The 23,963-nt window shown below is 39.7% G+C and overlaps 1 protein-coding gene across 1 annotated transcript in view; it reads right to left on the bottom strand.

Annotated features, from left to right (window-relative positions):
• The window catches only part of LOC117077363 (phosphorylase b kinase regulatory subunit alpha, skeletal muscle isoform-like), a 149,495-nt gene that overhangs the window by 34,150 nt on the left and 91,382 nt on the right, over window positions 1–23,963 (bottom strand). The window contains 4 exon segments of the mRNA XM_033201028.1: window positions 11,496–11,635; window positions 11,977–12,068; window positions 13,476–13,652; window positions 16,033–16,199. Of these exon segments, the coding sequence (XP_033056919.1) occupies window positions 11,496–11,635; window positions 11,977–12,068; window positions 13,476–13,652; window positions 16,033–16,199 (576 nt within the window).

Here is a 23,963-nt window from a genome sequence, read left to right as displayed (position 1 = left end):
TATGTCTGTGTTTACCTACGTAACCATAAATGTCCATGGGAGGATACACACACACACACACAACAATGACTGCCCATGAGAAGGGGAACTGGGTATCTGGGGGAACAGAGATGGGAGAAAGACATTTTACTCTTTCACTGTATATCCTTTTGTACTTAATTTTTGAACCATGGGAATATATCTATTCAATATATTAAATTAAAAAAGCAAAATAAAATGTGCTATAGGAAGTCATCAATGGATGAAAAAATCAGTGAGCGAAAGTTTGAAGAGTAACAGTATATTTACATAGTCTTAAAGTACATCTCTACAAGATACTTTTTTAATTTCAAAAGGTGACATAATAACTTTACGGTGTAGGTATATGGAAGAATCTACCTTAACCAAATGATCAAACCAAGTGATCAAAGTTTATAGTATCAGCAATGGGACTAATCAACACTATGATATGACACATGGAAAAGAACTTGGCATTACGTTAGTAATGTATAATCTGAATTTAATCATGAGGAAATATCACATAAACTGAAATGAGGGACATTCTGCAAAATAACTGGTTTGTATTTTCACAAAATGTTAATAACATGAAAAATGAAGACTCAGGAACTGTTCCAGATAAATGGAAACTCAAGACACACGAGAACTCAATACAATGCATGATTTTCGATGTTCTTTTGGCAATTATACTGTGCTTATGTAGGAGAGTTCCTAATTTTTCAGAAATAAACACTGAATTATTTAGGGTTAGATGGGGATCATGTCTGCCACTTATTCTCAAATGGTTCAGAAAAAAATAATACATGTGTGTGTGATTGAGTATAGATGATGATATCTCTTTCACATTGGTGAAAGAGAGAGAGAGATTAAAAGCTCAGTGGAAACATCTGATGAATCTGGATGAGGGCTATCCAGAATTTTTATTGTACTATCCTCACAACTTTTCTCTAAGTCTGACATTGTCAAATTTTAAAGATATGAAAAAAGTGCTATGAGATCTCAGAATCAGTGGAAGATTATTTTTACTATTAGAGATTGGAGAAAGTTTCATGTGGGTGACAGATGACCTAGGCCTTGACAGAGAGATATGCAAGAAGTAGAAATGGAGTGTGGTTAAGGAGAGTATTCTAGGCAGAGGAAAAAATAAGAATCAAGGTATGAAGGTAGACATGTAGAGGCTGTGTTTTGGGTATGATAAATAGACTGTTTTGGTGACAGCATTCACATTGTAAGGGAAGAGCAATGGTAAATAAAGGTTGAAAGTCAAATCATAGAGGATTTAGATTTGGCCAATGATTCCCTATGGTAGTGCTGATGCTGTAGCAAGAGGCAGGGGATGAGGAGGAATTGAAGATAATGACACAATTTCAAGTCTGGGTTACTTGAAGGAATGATGATAACAAAAATAGAGTCAGGAAAGACAATAGCAGTAGGTTTGTGGTAAAGACAGTTAATTTGATTTTAGACATGTCCAATAGGAAGATAAATATTTGAAAATAAATTCTACTCCAAATAAGACTATGTCACAACCTACTATAATAAAAATGTCAAAGATCAAAGACAAAGAGAGAATCCTGAAAGCAGTGAGAAAAAAGAAGCAAATAACATACAAGGGAATCTTTTTTGCTTTTTATACTTTATGTTCTAGGGTACATGTGCACAACGTGCAGGTTTGTTACATATGTATACATGTGCCACGTTGGTGTGCTGCACCCATTAACTCGTCATTTACATTAGGTATATCTCCTAATGCTATACCTCCCCACTCCCCCCACCCCACAACAGGCCCCAGTGTGTGATGACAAGGGAATCTTAATAAGCCTAACAGCAGACTTCTCAGCAGAAACCTTATAGGCCAGGAGACAGTGAGATGAGGTATTCAACATGCTGAAGGGAAAAAACTGCCAGCCATACTTCAGAAATGAAGAAGATATAGACTTTTCCAGACAAACAAAACCTGAGGAAATACATAACCATCAGACCTGTTTTACAAGAAATGCTAAAGGGAGTTCTTCAAGATGAAAGAAAAAGACATTAATGAGTAACATGAAAACATCTGAAAATATATGTCATTGAATACATAGTCATATGAATACTCTATTAATCTAATGATGGTGTGTAAATTACTTACATCTTTAGTATGAAGGTTAAAAGACAAAACTATTAAAAACAGTAACTACAATAATTTGTTAAGGGATATGCAATATAAAAATTGTAAATTGTGACATCAAAAACTCAAAATGTTGGGAGGTGGAGTTAAAGAGTTTTCTTCTTCTCTTTTATTGTAATCATAGTTAAATCGTTAAGACTTTTTGTAAGCCTCATGGTAAGCACAATGCAAAATCATATAATAGATATGGTAAAAACAAAAAGCAAAAAATCAAAACAATTATGAAGGAAAATCACTTAGCCATAAAGACAGATAGTAAGAAAGAAATAAAAAAGGAAGGAAGGAAGGAAGGAAGGAAGGAAGGAAGGAAAGAAGGAGGGGGGAAGGAAGGAAGGAAGGAAGGAAGGAAGGAAGGAAGGAAGAACTCTACAAAACAACAGGAAAACAATTAATTACATGGCAGTAGTAAGCCCTTACCTACCAATAATTACCTTTAATGTGAATTGATTAAGTTATCCCATTAAAAAGCAGAGTAGCTTAATGAATAAAAAAAGCAAGAACCAACTATATGCTGCTTAAAAGAGACTCGCTCCACCTGTGAGGACACACATGGACTAAAAGTGAGTGGATGGAAAAAAGATATTCCATGCAAATGGAAACCAAAAGACAACAGACGTAACTCTACTTGGGTAAAACAGACTTTCAGGGCCAGGTGCTATGGCTCACATCTGTAACTCCCAGCATTCTGGGAGGCTGAGGCAGGAGGATGCTTTGAGCCCATAGTTTGAGACCAGCCTGGGCAACATGGCCAGACTCCAGCTCTGCAAAAAAAAAATAAAAATAAAAATAAAAATTAGCTGGGCATGGTGGCATGCACCTGTGGTCCCAGCTACTCAGGAAACTGAAGTGGGAGGATCACTTGAGCCCAGGAGTTTGAGACTGCAGTGAGCCATGTTCATGGCACTACACTCCAGCCTGGCTGACAGAGCAAGACTGTCTTAAAAAAATAGACTTCAAGTAAAAAACTAAAAAGTGATATAGAAGGTCACTATATAATGATAAGGGGGATCAGTTAAGCAAGAGGATTTAACTATTGTAAATGTATATGCACCCAACATTGGCGCACCTAAGTATATAAAGCAAATATTAAGGTACCTAAAGGGAGAGATAGACCACAATACAATAGTAGTAGGGGCCTTCAACAGCCCATTTTCAGTAATGGACAGATCACATAGACAGAAAATCAACAAACATTGGATTTAAACTGTACACTAGACCAAATGGACCTAATTGATATTTACAGAACATTCCATCGAAAAGCTACAGAATACACATTATTCTCAACTTTACATGGAACATACTGCAGGGTAGATTATATACTAGGCCACAAACAAGTATTAACGAATTCCGAAGAAGATCAAAATCATATCAAGTATCTTTTCTGATCACAATGATATAAAATTAGAAATCAATAACAGGAGAAACCACAGAAACTTTACAAATACAAGGAAATTAAACATGCTCCTAAACAACCAAGGGGTCACTGAACAAATTAAGAGGGAAATTACAAAATTTTCTTTAGGCAAATGAAAAGGAAATGCAACATACCAAAAGATATGGGATACAGAAAATGCTATTCTAAGAGAGATGTTTATAGCAATGAATGCATATATCAAACAGTATAAAGATCTCAAATAAACAACATAATGTTACACCTAAAGGAACTAGAAAAACAAGAACAAACTAAACCCAAAATTAGTAAAAGGAAAGAAAACAATAAATACCAGAGTGGAAACAAATAAAATAGAGACTAAAAAAGCAATACAAATGATTAACAAAATGAGAGCTGGTTTTTTTTGAAAAGATAAACAAAATCGGGGGGCGGAGCAAGATGGCCGAATAGGAACAGCTCCAGTCTCCAACTCCCAGCGCGAGTGACACAGAAGATCGGTGATTTCTGCATTTTCAACTGAGGTACTGGGGTCATCTCTCTAGGGAGTGCCGGACAATCGGTGCTGGTCAGCTGCTGCAGCCTGACCAGCGTGAGCTGAAGCAGGGCGAGGCATCGCCTCACCTGGAAGCGCAGGGGGAAGGAAATCCGTTTTCCTAGCCAGGGGAAACTGAGACACATAACACCTGGAAAATCGGGTAAACCCACCCCAATACTGCGCTTAAGGAAACAGGCACACCAGGAGAATATATCCCACACCTGGCTGGGAGGGTCCCACGCCCACGGAGCCTCCCTCACTGCTAACTCAGCAGTCTGCGGAGATCTATCGCAAGGTAGCAGCGAGGCTGGGGGAGGGGCGCCCGCCATTGCTGAGGCTTAAGTAGGAACAAAGCGCTGGGAAGCTCGAACTGGGTGGAGCTCACAGCAGCTCAAGGAAACCTGCCTGTCTCTGTAGACTCCACCTCTGGGGACAGCCCACGCTGAGGTCCAATAGGGGAAAGCAGCGGGGGCCGGTGCAGAGGCGAACGACTCTGTCTGACAGCTTGGGGAGAGCCGTGCATCTCCCAACGCGGAGGTTGAGATCCGAGAACGGACAGACTGCCTGCTCAGGTGGGTCCCGACCCCTGAGTAGCCTAGCGGGGAGACATCCCCCACTAGGGGCAGTCTGACACCCCACACCTCACAGGGTGGAGTCATCCCTGAGAGGAAAATTCCAAAGGAGAATCAGACAGGTACACTCGCTGTTCAGCAATATTCTATCTTCAGCAACCTCTGCTGCTGATACCCAGGCAAACAGGGTCTGGATTGGACCTCAAGCAATCTCCAACAGACACAGACAGTCCTTCTGACTGTCAGACGGAAAACCATCAAACAGGAAGGACACCTACACCAAAACCCCATCAGTACGTCACCGTCATCAAAGACCAGAGACAGATAAAACCACAAAGATGGGGAAGAAGCAGGGCAGAAAAGCTGGAAATTCAAAAAATAAGAGCGCATCTCCCCCTGCAAAGGAGCGCAGCTCATCGCCAGCAACGGATCAAAGCTGGTCAGAGAATGACTTTGACGAGATGAGAGAAGAAGGCTTCAGCCCATCAAACTTCTCAGAGTAAAGGAGGATTACGTACCCAGCGCAAAGAAACTAAAAATCTTGAAAAAAGAGTGGAAGAATTGACAGCTAGACTAATTAATGCAGAGAAGATCATAAACGAAATGACAGAGATGAAAACCATGACACGAGAAATAGTGACAAATGCACAAGCTTCAGTAACCGACTCGATCAACTGAAAGAAAGAGTATCAGCGATTGAGGATCAAATGAATGAAATGAAGCGAGAAGAGAAACCAAAAGAAAAAAGAGAAAAGAAATGAACAAAGCCTGCAAGAAGTATGGGATTATGTAAAAGACCAAATCTACGTCTGATTGGGGTGCCTGAAAGTGAGGGGGAAAATGGAACCAAGTTGGAAAACACTCTTCAGGATATCATCCAGGAGAACTTCCCCAACCTAGTAGGGCAGGCCAACATTCAAATTCAGGAAATACAGAGAACGCCACAAAGATACTCCTCCAGAAGAGCAACTCCAAGACATAATTGCCAGATTCACCAAAGTTGAAATGAAGGAAAAAATCTTAAGGGCAGCCAGAGAGAAAGGTCGGGTTACCCACAAAGGGAAGCCATCAGACTAACAGCAGATCTCTTGGCAGAAACTCTACAAGCCAGAAGAGAGTGGGGGCCAATATTCAACGTTCTTAAAGAAAAGAATTTTCAACCCAGAATTCATATCCAGCCAAACTAAGTTTCATAAGTGAAGGAGAAATAAAATCCTTTACAGATAAGCAAATGCTTAGAGATTTTGTCACCACCAGGCCTGCCTTACAAGAGACCCTGAAGGAAGCCCTAAACATGGAAAGGAACAACCGGTACCAGCCATTGCAAAAACATGCCAAAATGTAAGGACCATCGAGGCTAGAAAGAAACTGCATCAACTAATGAGCAAAATAACCAGTTAATATCATAATGACAGGATCAAGTTCACACATAACAATATTAACCTTAAATGTAAATGGACTAAATGCTCCAATGAAAAGACACAGACTGGCAAACTGGATAAAGAGTCAAGACCCATCAGTCTGCTGTATTCAGGAGACCCATCTCACATGCAGAGACATACATAGCCTCAAAATAAAGGGATGGAGGAAGATTACCAAGCAAATGGAGAACAAAAAAAAGCAGGGGTTGCAATCCTAGTCTCTGATAAAACAGACTTTAAACCATCAAGATCAAAAGAGACAAAGAAGGCCATTACATAATGGTAAAGGGATCAATTCAACAGGAAGAGCTAACTCTCCTAAATATATATGCACCCAATACAGGAGCACCCAGATTCATAAAGCAAGTCCTTAGAGACCTACAAAGAGACTAGCCATACAATAATAATGGGAGATTTCAACACTCCACTGTCAACATTAGACAGATCAACGAGACAGAAAGTTAACAAGGATATCCAGGAATTGAACTCATCTCTGCACCAAGCGGACCTAATAGACATCTATAGAACTCTCCACCCCAAATCAACAGAATATACATTCTTCTCAGCACCACATCGCACTTATTCCAAAATTGACCACATAATTGGAAGTAAAGCACTCCTCAGCAAATGTACAAGAACAGAAATTATAACAAACTGTCTCTCAGACCACAGTGCAATCAAACTAGAACTCAGGACTAAGAAACTCAATCAAAACCGCTCAACTACTACATGGAAACTGAACAACCTGCTCTGAATGACTACTGGGTACATAACGAAATGAAAGCAGAAATAAAGATGTTCTTTGAAACCAATGAGAACAAAGATACACATACCAGAATCTCTGGGACACATTTAAAGCAGTGTGTAGAGGGAAATTTATAGCACTAAATGCCCACAAGAGAAAGCAGGAAAGATCTAAAATTGACACTTTAACATCACAATTAAAGAACTAGAGAGGCAAGAGCAAACACATTCAAAAGCTAGCAGAAGGCAAGAAATAACTAAGATCAGAGCAGACTGAAGGAGATAGAGTCACAAAAAACCCTCCAAAAAATCAATGAATCCAGGAGTTGGTTTTTTGAAAAGATCAACAAAATTGACAGACCACTAGCAAGACTAATAAAGAAGAAAAGAGAGAGGAATCAAATAGACGCAATAAAAAATGATAAAGGGGATATCACCACCGACCACAAATACAACCAACCATCAGAGAATACTATAAATGCCTCTACGCAAATCAACTAGAAAATCTAGAAGAAATGGATAATTTCCTGGACACTTACACTCTCCCAAGACTGAACAGGAAGAAGTTGAATCCCTGAATAGACCAATAACAGGCTCTGAAATTGAGGCAACAATTAATAGCCTACCCACGAAAAAAAGTCCAGGACCAGATGGATTCACAGCTGAATTCTACCAGAGGTACAAGGAGGAGCTGGTACCATTCCTTCTGAAACTATTCCAATCAATAGAAAAAGAGGGAATCCTCCCTAACTCTTTTTATGAGGCCAACATCATCCTGATACCAAAGCCTGGCAGAGACACAACAAAAAAAGAGAATTTTAGACCAATATCCCTGATGAACATCGATGCAAAAATTCTCAATAAAATACTGGCAAACCGGATTCAGCAGCACATCAAAAAGCTTATCCACCATGATCAAGTGGGCTTCATCCTGGGATGCAAGGCTGGTTCAACATTCGCAAATCAATAAACGTAATCCAGCATATAAACAGAACCAAAGACAAGAACCACCTGATTATCTCAATAGATGCAGAAAAGGCTTTTGACAAAATTCAACAGCCCTTTATGCTAAAAACGCTCAATAAATTCGGTATTGATGGAACGTACCTCAAAATAATAAGAGCTATTTACGACAAACCCACAGCAATATCATACTGAATGGGCAAAAACTGGAAAAATTCCCTTTGAAAACTGGCACAAGACAGGGATGCCCTCTCTCACCACTCCTATTCAACATAGTGTTGGAAGTTCTGGCTAGGGCAATCAGGCAAGAGAAAGAAATCAAGGGTATCCAGTAGGAAAAGAAGAAGTCAAATTGTCCCTGTTTGCAGATGACATGATTGTATATTTAGAAAACCCCATGTCTCAGCCCAAAATCTCCTTAAGCTGATAAGCAACTTCAGCAAAGTCTCAGGATACAAAATTAATGTGCAAAAATCACAAGCATTCTTATACACCAGTAACAGACAAGCAGAGAGCCAAATCAGGAATGAACTTCCATTCACAATTGCTTCAAAGAGAATAAAATACCTAGGAATCCAGCTTACAAGGGATGTAAAGGACCTCTTCAAGGAGAACTACAAACCACTGCTCAGTGAAATCAAAGAGGACCCAAACAAATGGAAGAACATACCATGCTCATGATAGAGGAAGAATCAATATCGTGAAAATGGCCATACTGCCCAAAGTGATTTATAGATTCAATGCCATCTCCATCAAGCTACCAATGACTTTCTTCACAGAATTGGAAAAAACTGCTTTAAAGTTCATATGGAAACAAAAAGAGCCCGCATTGCCAAGACAATCCTAAGTCAAAAGGACAAAGCTGGAGGCGTCACGCTACCTGACTTCAAACTATACTACAAGGCTACAGTAACCAAAACAGCATGGTACTGGTACCCAAACAGAGAAATAGACCAATGGAACAGAACAGAGTCCTCAGAAATAATACCACACATCTACAGCCATCTGATCTTTGACAAACCTGACAAAACAAGAAATGGGGAAAGGATTCCCTATTTAATAAATGGTGCTGGGAAAATTGGCTAGCCATAAGTAGAAAGCTGAAACTGGATCCTTTCCTTACCCCCTATACGAAAATTAATTCAAGATGGATTAGAGACTTCAATGTTAGACCTAATACCATAAAAACCCTAGAAGAAAATCTAGGTAGTACCATTCAGGACATAGGCATGGGCAAGGACTTCATGTCTAAAACACCAAAAGCAACGGCAGCAAAAGCCAAAATTGACAAATGGGATCTAATTAAACTAAAGAGCTTTGCACAGCAAAAGAAATACCATCAGAGTGAACAGGCAACCTACAGGATGGGAGAAATTTTTGCAACCTACTCATCTGACAAAGGGCTAATATCCAGAATCTACAAAGAACTCAAACAAATATACAGAAAAAAAACAAAAACCCCATCAAAAAGTGGGCAAAGGATATGAACAGACATTTCTCAAAAGAAGACATCCATACAGCCAACAGACACATGAAAAAATGCTCGTCATCACTCGCCATCAGAGAATGCAAATCAAAACCACAATGAGATACCATCTCACACCAGTTAGAATGGCAATCATTAAGAAGTCAGGAAACAATAGATGTTGGAGAGGATGTGGAGAAATAGGAACACTTTTACACTGTTGGTGGGATTGTAACTAGTTCAACCATTATGGAAAACAGTATGGCGATTCCTCAAGGATCTAGAACTAGATGTACCATATGACCCAGCCATCCCACTACTGGGTATATACCCAAAGGATTATAAATTACTCTACTACAAAGACACATGCACACGTATGTTTATTGCGGCACTATTCACAATAGCAAAGACTTGGAATCAACCCAATGTCCATCTGTGACAGACTGGATTAAGAAAATGTGGCACATATACACCATGGAATACTATGCAGCCATCAAAAAGGATGAGTTTGCGTCCTTTGTAGGGACATGGATGCAGCTGGAAACCATCATTCTTAGCAAACTATCACAAGAAGAGAAAACCAAACACCGCATGTTCTCACTCATAGGTGGGAACTGAACAATGAGATTACTTGGACTCGGGAAGGGGAACATCACACACTGGGGCCTATCATGGGGAGGGGGGAGGAGGGAGGGATTGCATTGGGGAGTTATACATGATAAACGTTATGCACATGTACCCTAGAAACTAAAGTATAATAAAAAAAAAAAAAAGAAAAGATAAACAAAATCAACAAAGCTTTGGCCAGACAAAGAAAAAAAGAAAGAACATCCAAATAAATAAAATGAGAGATGAAAAGGAGATATATAGCCTGGGCAACACAGTAAGACCTCATTTCTATATATAATTAAAAAAACATTTAGCCGGGCATGGTGGCACACACCTGTGGTACCAGCTACTCAGGAGGCTGAGGTGGGAGGATCACTTGAGACTGGGCAGTGAAGGCTGTAGTGAGCCATGATCACACCACTGCACTCCAGCCTGGGCAACAGAGCCTCAAAATTAAAAAAAGAAGATGAGATATAACTGATACCACAGAAATACAAAGAATTGTTAGAAACTGTTATGAACATATGCCAGCAAGTAGGAAAACCTAGAAGAAATGGATACATTTGTGAACACATACAATCTACCAAGATTGAAGTATGAAGAACAGAAAATCTGAATAGATCAATAACAAAGGAGATTGAATCAGTAATAAAAAAGTCTTCCCTCAGAGGGAAGCCCGGACCAGACGGTTTCACTGCTGAACTGTACCAAATGTTTAGAGAACTAATACTAATTATTTTCAAACTATTCCAAAAAATAAAATAAAAAGAAAGGAAAAGGGGAGAGTTCTTCCAAACTCATTTTATAAGGCCAGCATTACCCTGATACCAAAACCAAACAAGGATACAACAAAAAAAGAAAGCTAAAAGCCAGTGAGAATGTTCATCCTGTAATGATTATAAAACCCCCAATTTAGTCTCCTTTCCCTGGGCTCTCAAGCTTTTTTGGGAGCAAGCTGGGAACCTTCTTTGCTCTTCCCAGAAAGCCTCATTATGTGAGTAATAAATATTCCACATCTTCTTGGTATGTGTATGTCACCATCTATCGCAAAATCCAAACCAAGTTTAGGGGAAGAAAGTCCATCCTGCTTCTTCATGGTGAGTAGAATATGGAAAAGGAGACAGAACAGATTATTTTTGTGTGGGCTTGTGGGGTCCAGGAGAGAGGAGTTCAATTTGGACATATTGAGTTTGTACTAATACAAAGTACCTAGCAGGATGCCTGACACATAGCAAACAAAAATGTTAGTTTCTTTTTCCTATAAACCTCTATATTCTTACATTTCTTGAGTTAAAAACTTATCTGTACATTTGACCAAATAATGGAGGCTTAAAAATAGCCTAATGACAATAATACTTATCAGTTATTGATCACCCACCATGTACCAGGCATGTATTAGAGACTTCATAGATATCATATCTTAATCTTTACAATAACTCTATGAGGTATATATAATTCAAATTCTATAAATGAGGACAACTGAGGGTTTGAAGTCACATGATGTGTAGGTTGTTAAACTATATTCAAATCCAGATCGGCAAAACTCCAAAAGCTGTGCTCTATTTATTATGCTGTAATTCATCTGATTATGAACATTAAACTAGACTGATGATATCCACCACTTACTTCATAGTATACAGCATATAGAGGATATCAGCTTGTTCCTGTAAGCTTGAGGTCTCCTTCAACTGTAAAACCAGTGCTTTAAAGTCCACCTCCCCAGACTGGTTTCTAGGAAGATGTATTTCTACACGAACAGAGGGAACCTTTAGTTTGAGAAATGATGAAAAGAAATTAAGTTCATAAGTGCTCAACTTAAATAATGTCCTAGAATGAGTCATCTTTTCACCTCTAAACCTTTTCCAAAGGAATTCTTTAAATATTAATGAAAGGCAAAGCAAAAACAATGAAACTTCCAGATGTATAATACAGCAATCTAGTTTTCCTAAAGTCTGACCAGACAAACTTGCCCAATGTAAAAGTTCACCAGGATAGCATTTTGCGTACCACTAGTTACTAACAAGAACCATAATGACTAGTTCTATTATTTCCCATAAAGATGGCAGTTTTTCAAAAAGCCGATAGAAATACCTTGTGCACAATTTACCTGGTTCTCCTGTCGGGAATGAGATGAATCAAGTAAATTGAATGAAGGCCGGGAAGCCTGAAATAACTTCATAGGAAGATACATGTGAACATCTGCAAAAGTATGACATTTGTGGGAAATACTAGATAATTAGGAGACTAATAGAAATGCACAATTGACTCCAACAATTAAGTCACATGTGAGTCAATTCTTTATAGAACAAGAATGTGAAATTTCTTCTTTCTTGGTAATATCAAAGAAAACAAATATGAATACCAGATAATTTAAATCATGTGCAATTAATAAGTATATTTTGAATTGAATTTCTAGAATTATAGCACTAGCTGGACATGTAACATATGAAATTTACTAATGTAATTAATCCACAATGGTGCATTCACTGATACTTTGATGGAATACGACATATAATAGAAAGAACTCAGTTGCATTTTATATTTTCCGAACTTTTCTAGGTGAATATCTGGCTGTTAGTGGTTAAATTTCCCTAAGAATACGTGAATGGATAATCCTATCTAGGGAATAAAAAAATGTAGTTGAGATATTCCTAAGATTGTTTACTTACAGTTCATTGTTAAATACTTACCATCACCTCTAAGGAAAGATTTGTAATTTTCACCACTTTACAGATACAGAAAGAGAGATACAGAGCTCAAATAACTGTTCAAGCAAGTAAGTAGCAGAGCTGGGAATTAAGCTCAAGTTTTCTGGTTCACAATTGAGAAGTATAACTTAATACATTTCATCTCTTCATATAAGCCCTTTCTCAAGGAAGCATACTCAAAGGGTATGCTAAGCTTTTCCCTATTATAAATGTTAAATGATTCCCAATGTTCATGTTTAATATCTTTGGTTAGTAATGGTCAATAAAGTTTTAGACAGCAAGAGCATGCATCTCAGTCATTCTCATCATCTGTAGAATGTTAACATTCAGGTCTTCTAGGTGTGGCCAAGGGAGCCCTTCTCTCCTGTCATATCCAGCTACTATCGAGACATTGAACACTCTTTGGAACCATGACTACTCCTGGCAATGTGTGGCAGAAGACACCCTCCACTGCAAATACAACTGAAGGAGGGTAGTGGCCATGGGGAGGAGAATGGCAAAGTTGTAAAGAATGAGTATTATATTTGACAAAACAGATCTACATTGCTGGAACAACAACAAAATTCCATAGAAGTAATTTTCCCAAAGGAAAAGCCCTTTCTACCATTTTTAACTTTAATGTTATAGTTGAATATGCTCCATGTCTCTTGTTCTGCCTCTTCTTACCATGTTACCAGTTAAACCAGACTACATAGCACTACCTGCAGCATAACTATACACAATTCACTAATTTTACAAATATTTGAGTGTCTAATGTGTTCTAGGTGCTGTCTGAGATGCTGGGGATAAAGCAGTAAACAAAACTTAAGTTCCTGCTTACATTGTAATCAATGCCCGCCCCCATCCTGGGCTTCACATCATCCTGTGCCTCACTCTGGTGAGTCACAGCATTACTCACTCTGTACATGCAGTTCCTTGGCCTTGGTCACCAAGGACATTAAGTCGCAGGTTGTTTGCACAGCAGCTCGGAACCGATCTAGCCCTCCCTTCTGTGAGGTAGGGGCTAGTTTAGGATGGGGAGCAGTGTGCGCCAAAAGGTGATCTAAATAACGAGCAACTTCATCACCACAGCGAGCTGCAAGGTTAGTGGGGGAAGGGGGAAGAGAAAAGAATGAAAATATTTTAGTTACTTTATAATTTACCCCAGCAAAGAGAATGATTGGCTCCTGTGCTCACAACATAGCACCAGAAGTAGGTTGTTTTTAGCTCATGGAGGAAAAGCTTGTGATCATGATATAACCTCATCACTTTAAGATCCAGCGACCATGGCCATTTACCAGAACCCACCTCTTCTTCAACTTGCTGAGACAAGGTCAGGGTTCTTGAAAGCAGTATGAGCTTGTTTTATACTGGAGCGAGCATTTAACAATCTGTGTATTGGCTGGGCGCGGTGGCTCAAGCCTGTAATCCTAGCACTTTGGGAGGCCGAGACAGGCGGATCATGAGGTCAGGAGATCGAGACCATCCTGGCGAACACGGTGAAACCCCGTCTCTACTAAAAAAAAAAAAAAAAAAATACAAAAAAAAAAAAAACATCTGTGTATTTGCGTGTGTGCATGTGATGGTAATGGTGACAGGGATGGAGGAGGAGCAGAACAGGGAGCTCCAAGAGGCACTAATGTGAGGGTACTTTTGTGAGGAAGGGCCAGGAAAGGGCAAAAGTCTTCTTAGTCACCTCATTTGTTTATTCACCAAATATTGTTGGCTGCTGTGTACCAGGCAGTGTACTAGGTGCTGACATTTTAGTGGTGAAGAGGATGGATATGGTCCCTATCTTCTTGGACTCCCCTTCCCCCATATACCTTCTATAACATTATCTCTGAGTATGGGTAATGGAAAGAAAAACATACATATATCCTGTGGAAGCTTAATATTTCAGACTTTACATGAATATTCACAATGTTTATAGTTAGAAAGCACACTATTCAGATCAATATCAAGTCTGCTATATCAGTAATGAGTCATCTGGTTTTTGATGATATTTACTGATCTCTCCAGGTGTCTTTCTGTTTCTGATGTGACTAAGGCAAACTAGTAGAGCTCTAAGAATGGAGCTCATATTCAGTGACATCCTAATGACAAAGATTGTAACCTTGAATACAATCTAGAAACTTGAGTGGAGATTATGAAGAATATGGAGAGAAGCTCTTTACCCACAGAAGGGCTGGCAAGCAATAAATACATTCATTTTGAGACCACTGACGAGTAAACCAGAAGTAGAAAGTGGCTCAGAATGCCATAATGTCAAATTCAGTAATACGTATCATTAGAAATATATATTTTAGTAATCCAATGGAATAAGTACTACAGATAAAAATCACAACTACCTATAGAATAGCAAACAATCTCAATATATGATCTTCTCATTTAATTTTCAAAGTATTTTATGCCAAGACATCATGACTTTGGTTGTTATTGATAACAGTAAATAGCCTTGTATTTAATGTACTTTTCCAACAAAGAAATTCAACTGTTTTAAATCTTACAAAAACAAATAGAGAATGAATGAAGTGGTGCTTAGTGAGTAAATATCAGGCCCAAAAAAGAAAATTGTCCTTCTGACTGCTAATGTGTTGCCCTATTGTATGAAATTGTGCTGGCTGACCTTACTGAGGACAGAAAATTTATTTTTTTTCTTTTCTCCAACATACCACTCTTAAGATAAAGAAATTGGCTGCCTTTAGTTACAGGCTAACAGTCAAATACCCAGACAATGAAAGCAGGCAAATCATGTTTTAGAGGGCTAGACAAATAATTCTTTCTTATTGGCCCTTCTTTGTATGAGATTCAAGCAACATAATGCCTGCTCTGCCTAAGTCAGTATTTTAACACTGTAGGGTAGTGTTGCTCAGTCACTTTCAATTCATGCTCCTGCAGTGCTTTCTCACTATATCCCTTTGTATTCCTAGAAGCCAGTTAGAGTTTGATTTAGTTGTATTTGCCTAGTTTGTACTACGAAAATAACATGCATACTGAATAGCCTTTTTCAAACTGCACAGACCTCCCCACAGACTCTGATATGCTCCTCTAATATTATATAAAAAGGACTCTAATTAAATTTCATATTTTTATGCTTTTTAATGTCAAAAAGCCCTACTGTATATGTATTATTTTCCTACTTCACACTTGATTAAACATCTCTCACTCACCACTGCTTCTTCCTATGTCAAAATCACCAGTCACTTCAAATGCCTGGGAGAGGAATCTTCCCCAATCTTAGTAAGGGACAGTCCAACTCCATACTCCACAATTACCACCAGAATATTAGACCAGAAACCAAAGGTAAGTAGAGGGAGGAAAAGTAAAGCCAAACAAAAGTAGAGATCTAGGTGTATTAAACAGGCATGAGGATAGAACACTGTGAGACTGCTGGCAGCGTAAATTATTAAGGATGGTGCTAAACCATATTTTGTAGTTTTGTCCAGCCAGGCCAGTGCTTTATGAAGCCTCCTTACCATGACTGGTTGAATCATAATCATTCATCCAGTTGGTAGATTCCAGGTAATCATAGTTGTCATCATAATCTTCACTGTACAGCTTACCCTCAGGTCCAGGGTCCATGAAGCTCAAGTGTGTGCAACAAGATGTTGTTAAAAACTCTGACAATTTACCTGTTTGAACCCTAAAAATTACAGGAGGATAGAAAACAGGAAATCAGGGTTGATCCTTTTAAACAACACAATCTTAGTGATAAAAGGACACCTAACATGTTTTGTTGGGGGATTACTAATGTGCATACATTAATATAAATTTTGTAAAAACAAAATTTTACAGCACTCCTAGGCATGGTATATATCTTAAATGGTTAGGAGACTGTATTAATAAAGGTTACAATTATGGATTAACAATCCACCAGCAGACCAGTTTTGCTCTCTTCTACTGCCATATATTACGTTGCTAACTATGCCAAATATCTGGTAAAAATTTGCATTGGCTACTGGAGAAGCCTGGAGAGAATGAAGATAAATCATCACAAACCCATCACATCATTAAAAAAATACCCAAAGGCCATTGGAACATAAAGGATGGTACTTGACAATTTTGTAAATTATAGTAGACTGTAAGCCATATTGTCTCCTACTTATGAAGACAATTACAAAACCCAAAAGCAAAGTCAGCATTACCAAATTTCTAAAGAGGCCAACTTGAAGGGGCTATCAGTGGCCACACCTTGGATAATTAAAATATTGAAATAATGACAGAAATGGATCACGGCATATTAAATAAAATAATAATCTATGAATCTGTGCTGATACTAAACTACAAAACAAAAGGGGGGAAGGGAAAGCTCTTTTTTAACATAAGAATTTCCACCAATAAATGTACCCAGAATGATAGAAATACAATTTAATAACTCCATTAGTAATAAGTGAATTCATGCAAGGATCAATGGAAGCTAATATGATTTGATCAAACACTGTTGGAGAGATGATATGCAGAAACCTGGCAGATACCAGGTTCAACACCTTAAACAAGTGATCAAGGTTATCATCACCCAATAATGTCACAAACAAATCTCATGTGCCTCCTGATACGATGCACTGAAAGGGATTGTAGTAAATTCTTACAATTGTATGTTTCCCTGGCATCTATTTTGAATATAAGCTTAACTTTCTCATACTAGAAGCAGAGTTCAGTCATCTTTGACAGTTTCCAGTTCTACACCTCCCTTAGTTCCTCACTGTGGTCAGTCCACACATCTGCCTTACACAACTTCCTCTTGGTAACCACCTCCCTAAGGGACAGCTAAATATGATCTATTTGACTAGCCTTACTGATCCTTACATCCTACATGAACTATGCCAATATGCCACAGTGACCACCTCTCAAGTCACAGTGTGACCTCCAGGAAGTCATGCCTGCTTGCTTTAACCCCATCAATTAAAACTCCCCAAGGAATATCTGTTTGGATAATGCCCTGGACCTCAATAAAGGCACTGGCCCATGGGTCTCTCTTTTTCTGTCTCCACATACTCCCTGACATCAGTGTGTGTGGCCTCCAGGTATTCTGTGTACCCCACCTGCAGGACCTGTAAGTAATAAAATCTTTATTTCCATCTTGTGCCTCCTAACCATTGAAAAGGTGCTCTCCATATTAAAGATCCTAATTTAAAACAAGGACCCAACATCACACAGGTAGTATTCCTGCCAAAAACATATAGCCTAAATCTAATCATGAGAAACAACCAGACAAATCCAAATGTGTGAGATATTCTGCAAAATAACTGACCTGCATTCTTCAAAAATGTAATGAAAACTGTCAGAAAGATTGACAAGGCTGGAGAAACCTTCTAGATTAGAAATCCAAGAGATATAACAACTAAGTGCTAACATGTGATCTTTGATTGGATCCTGGATTGGTGGGAAAACAGCATGATAAAACATTATTGGGATAATTGAGTAACTTTTTACTTTTCCTTCGACTTTATTTATTTCCAACTTTCATTTTAGGCTGAGGGGTACGTGTGTAGATTGTTACATGGGTAAATTGCTGTTACAGGGGTTTGGTGTACAAATTATTTTGTCACCCATAGTAAGCATAGTATCCAATAGGTAGGTTTGCAGTCCTCACCTACCTCTTGCCCTCCACCCTCAGGAAGGTCCTGGTGTCTATTGTTTCCTTCTTTGTGTCCATGTCTACTCATTGTTTAGTTCCCCTTATAAGTGAGAACATGTGGTATGTGGTATTTGGTTTTCTGTTCCTGCATTAATTTGCTTAGGATAATGGCCTCTATATGCATTCATGTTGCTGCAGAGGACATGATTTTGTTCTTTTTTATGGCAGTGTAGTATTCCATGGTGTATTACGTGCCACATTTCCTTTAACAAGTCCACCATAGATGGGCATCTAGGTTGATGCCCATCTTTGTCTTTGCTATTGTGTCTAGTGCTGTGATGAACATTGCACGTAAGTGTCTCTATAGTATAATGATTTAATTCTTTTGGATATAATATCCAGTAAATGGGATGTGGGTAGAATGGTAGTTTCCTATTTAAGTTGTTTGAGCAATCCTCGAAACGTTTTTCCCATGGTCTACCCAGGGTTGACGCAGTGGTGCAAAGGGTCCTGCTCACTGCACCCGCCTCCCAGTTCAGTGATTCTCATTCTCAGCCTCTCGTAGCTAGGATTACGGATGACACCGCACACCTCGCTAACTTTTGATATTTTTTGTAAGACATGTGTTTGCCATTGTTGGCCAGGCTTGTCTTGAACTCCTGGCTCAGTTAGCTCCCGCCTTGGTCCTCCCAATCTATGTTGTGATGATTATATTACAGTTATATGGGAAGAATGCACATGTTTCTTAGACAAAAAAAAAAAAAAAGGGGGCGGAGCAAGATGGCCGAATAGGAACAGCTCCAGTCTCCAACTCCCAGCGCGAGCGACACAGAAGACCGGTGATTTCTGCATTTTCAACTGAGGTACTGGGGTCATCTCTCTAGGGAGTGCCGGACAATCGTGCTGGTCAGCTGCTGCAGCCTGACCAGCGTGAGCTGAAGCAGGCGAGGCATCGCCTCACCTGGAAGCGCAAGGGGGAAGGAAATCCCTTTTCCTAGCCAGGGGAACTGAGACACACAACACCTGGAAAATCGGGTAACTCCCACCCCAATACTGCGCTTTAGGAAACAGGCACACCAGGAGAATATATCCCACACCTGGCCGGGGGTCCCACGCCCACGGAGCCTCCCTCACTGCTAACACAGCAGCCGTCTGCGGCGATCTATCCGCAAGGCAGCAGCGAGGCGGGGGAGGGGCGCCCGCCATTGCTGAGGCTTAAGTAGGTAAACAAGCCGCTGGGAAGCTCGAACTGGGTGGAGCTCACAGCAGCTCAAGGAAGCCTGCCTGTCTCTGTAGACTCCACCTCTGCGGACAGCGCACAGCTGCAGTCCATTAGGGAAAGCGCGGGCCGTGCAGACGCGAACGACTCTGTCTGACAGCTTTGGAGAGCCGTGGATCTCCTAACGCGGAGGTTGAGATCTGAGAACGGACAGACTGCCTGCTCAGGTGGGTCCCTGACCCCTGAGTAGCCTAGCTGGGAGACATCCCCCACTAGGGGCAGTCTGACACCCCACACCTCACAGGGTGGAGTCACCCTGAGAGGAAACTTCCAAAGAAGAATCAGACAGGTACACTCGCTGTTCAGCAATATTCTATCTTCGCAACCTCTGCTGCTGATACCCAGGCAAACAGGGTCTGGAGTGGACCTCAAGCAATCTCCAACAGACCAACAGACAGTCCTTCTGACTGTCAGAGGAAAACTATCAAACAGGAAGGACACCTATACCAAAACCCCATCAGTACGTCACCATCATCAAAGACCAGAGACAGATAAAACCACAAAGATGGGAAAAGCAGGGCAGAAAAGCTGGAAATTCAAAAAATAAGAGCGCATCTCCCCCTGCAAGGAGCGCAGCCCATCGCCAGCAACGGATCAAAGCTGGTCAGAGAATGACTTTGACGAGATGAGAGAAGAAGCTTCAGTCCATCAAACTCTCAGAGCTAAAGGAGGAATTACGTACCCAGCGCAAAGAAACTAAAAATCTTGAAAAAAAAGTGGAAGAATTGACAGCTAGACTAATTAATGCAGAGAAGATCATAAACGAAATGACAGAGATGAAAACCATGACACGAGAATACGTGACAAATGCACAAGCTTCAGTAACCGACTCGATCAACTGGAAGAAAGAGTATCAGCGATTGAGGATCAAATGAATGAAATGAAGCGAGAAGAGAAACCAAAAGAAAAAAGAAGAAAAAGAAATGAACAAAGCCTGCAAGAAGTATGGGATTATGTAAAAAGACCAATCTACGTCTGATTGGGGTGCCTGAAAGTGAGGGGGAAAATGGAACCAAGTTGGAAAACACTCTTCAGGATATCATCCAGGAGAACTTCCCCAACCTAGTAGGGCAGGCCAACATTCAATTCAGGAAATACAGAGAACGCCACAAAGATACTCCTCCAGAAGAGCAACTCCAGACACATAATTGCCAGATTCACCAAAGTTGAAATGAAGGAAAAAATCTTAAGGGCAGCCAGAGAGAAAGGTCGGGTTACCCACAAGGGAAGCCCATCAGACTAACAGCAGATCTCTCGGCAGAAACTCTACAAGCCAGAAGAGAGTGGGGGCCAATATTCAACGTTCTTAAAGAAAAGAATTTTCAACCCAGAATTCATATCCAGCCAAACTAAGTTTCATCAGTGAAGGAGAAATAAAATCCTTTACAGATAAGCAAATGCTTAGAGATTTTGTCACCACCAGCCTGCCTTACAAGAGACCCTGAAGGAAGCCCTAAACATGGAAAGGAACAACCGGTACCAGCCATTGCAAAACATGCCAAAATGTAAAGACCATCGAGGCTAGGAAGAAACTGCATCAACTAACGAGCAAAATAACCAGTTAATATCATAATGACAGGATCAAGTTCACACATAACAATATTAACCTTAAATGTCAATGGACTAAATGCTCCAATTAAAAGACACAGACTGGCAAACTGGATCAAGAGTCAAGACCCATCAGTCTGCTGTATTCAGGAGACCCATCTCACATGCAGACATACATAGGCTCAAAATAAAGGGATGGAGGAAGATCTACCAAGCAAATGGAGAACAAAAAAAGCAGGGGTTGCAATCCTAGTCTCTGATAAAACAGACTTTAAACCATCAAAGATCAAAAGAGACAAAGAAGGCCATTACATAATGGTAAAGGGATCAATTCAACAGGAAGAGCTAACTCTCCTAAATATATATGCACCCAATACAGGAGCACCCAGATTCATAAAGCAAGTCCTTAGAGACCTACAAAGAGACTTAGACTCCCATACAATAATAATGGGAGACTTCAACACTCCACTGTCAACATTAGACAGATCAACGAGACAGAAAGTTAACAAGGATATCCAGGAATTGAACTCATCTCTGCACCAAGCGGACCTAATAGACATCTATAGAACTCTCCACCCCAATCAACAGAATATACATTCTTCTCAGCACCACATCGCACTTATTCCAAAATTGACCACATAATTGGAAGTAAAGCACTCCTCAGCAAATGTACAAGAACAGAAATTATAACAAACTGTCTCTCAGACCACAGTGCAATCAAACTAGAACTCAGGACTAAGAAACTCAATCAAAACCGCTCAACTACATGGAAACTGAACAACCTGCTCCTGAATGACTACTGGGTACATAACGAAATGAAAGCAGAAATAAAGATGTTCTTTGAAACCAATGAGAACAAAGATACAACATACCAGAATCTCTGGGACACATTTAAAGCAGTGTGTAGAGGGAAATTTATAGCACTAAATGCCCACAAGAGAAAGCAGGAAAGATCTAAAATGGACACTCTAACATCACAATTAAAAGAACTAGAGAGGCAAGAGCAAACACATTCAAAAGCTAGCAGAAGGCAAGAATAACTAAGATCAGAGCAGAACTGAAGGAGATAGAGACACAAAAACCCTCCAAAAAATCAATGAATCCAGGAGTTGGTTTTTTGAAAAGATCAACAAAATTGACAGACCGCTAGCAAGACTAATAAAGAAGAAAAGAGAGAGGAATCAAATAGACGCAATAAAAAATGATAAAGGGGATTCACCACCGACCCCACAGAAATACAAACAACCATCAGAGAATACTATAAATGCCTCTACGCAAATCAACTAGAAAATCTAGAAGAAATGGATAATTTCCTGGACACTTACACTCTCCCAAGACTAAACCAGGAAGAAGTTGAATCCCTGAATAGACCAATAGCAGGCTCTGAAATTGAGGCAACAATTAATAGCCTACCCACCAAAAAAAGTCCAGGACCAGATGGATTCACAGCTGAATTCTACCAGAGGTACAAGGAGGAGCTGGTACCATTCCTTCTGAAACTATTCCAATCAATAGAAAAAGAGGAATCCTCCCTAACTCTTTTATGAGGCCAACATCATCCTGATACCAAAGCCTGGCAGAGACACAACAAAAAAAGAGAATTTTAGACCAATATCCCTGATGAACATCGATGCAAAAATTCTCAATAAAATACTGGCAAACCGATTCAGCAGCACATCAAAAAGCTTATCCACCATGATCAAGTGGGCTTCATCCCTGGGATGCAAGGCTGGTTCAACATTCGCAAATCAATAAACGTAATCCAGCATATAAACAGAACCAAAGACAAGAACCACATGATTATCTCAATAGATGCAGAAAAGGCTTTTGACAAAATTCAACAGCCCTTTATGCTAAAAACGCTCAATAAATTCGGTATTGATGGAACGTACCTCAAAAATAAGAGCTATTTATGACAAACCCACAGCTAATCATACTGAATGGGCAAAAACTGGAAAAATTCCCTTTGAAAACTGGCACAAGACAGGGATGCCCTCTCACCACTCCTATTCAACATAGTGTTGGAAGTTCTGGCTAGGGCAATCAGGCAAGAGAAAGAAATCAAGGGTATCCAGTTAGGAAAAGAAGAAGTCAAATTGTCCCTGTTTGCAGATGACATGATTGTATATTTAGAAAACCCCATTGTCTCAGCCCAAAATCTCCTTAAGCTGATAAGCAACTTCAGCAAAGTCTCAGGATACAAAATAATGTGCAAAAATCACAAGCATTCTTATACACCAGTAACAGACAAGCAGAGAGCCAAATCAGGAATGAACTTCCATTCACAATTGCTTCAAAGAGAATAAAATACCTAGGAATCCAGCTTACAAGGGATGTAAAGGACCTCTTCAAGGAGAACTACAAACCACTGCTCAGTGAAATCAAAGAGGACACAAACAAATGGAAGAACATACCATGCTCATGGATAGGAAGAATCAATATCGTGAAAATGGCCATACTGCCCAAGGTATTTATAGATTCAATGCCATCCCCATCAAGCTACCAATGACTTTCTTCACAGAATTGGAAAAAACTGCTTTAAAGTTCATATGGAACCAAAAAAGAGCCCGCATTGCCAAGACAATCCTAAGTCAAAAGGACAAAGCTGGAGGCGTCACGCTACCTGACTTCAAACTATACTACAAGGCTACAGTAACCAAAACAGCATGGTACTGGTACCACAACAGAGATATAGACCAATGGAACAGAACAGAGTCCTCAGAAATAATACCACACATCTACAGCCATCTGATCTTTGACAAACCTGAGAGAAACAAGAAATGGGGAAAGGATTCCCTATTTAATAAATGGTGCTGGGAAAATTGGCTAGCCATAAGTAGAAAGCTGAAACTGGATCCTTTCCTTACCCCTTATACGAAAATTAATTCAAGATGGATTAGAGACTTAAATGTTAGACCTAATACCATAAAAACCCTAGAAGAAAATCTAGGTAGTACCATTCAGGACATAGGCATGGGCAAGGACTTCATGTCTAAAACACC

The sequence above is a fragment of the Trachypithecus francoisi genome, unplaced genomic scaffold, assembly GCF_009764315.1.
Source record: "Trachypithecus francoisi isolate TF-2019V2 unplaced genomic scaffold, Tfra_2.0 Lachesis_group6, whole genome shotgun sequence".
Classification (NCBI taxonomy): domain Eukaryota; kingdom Metazoa; phylum Chordata; class Mammalia; order Primates; family Cercopithecidae; genus Trachypithecus; species Trachypithecus francoisi.
The sequence above is the reverse complement of the archived record's forward strand: the minus strand, read 5'-3'. Positions and strand labels throughout refer to the sequence as shown.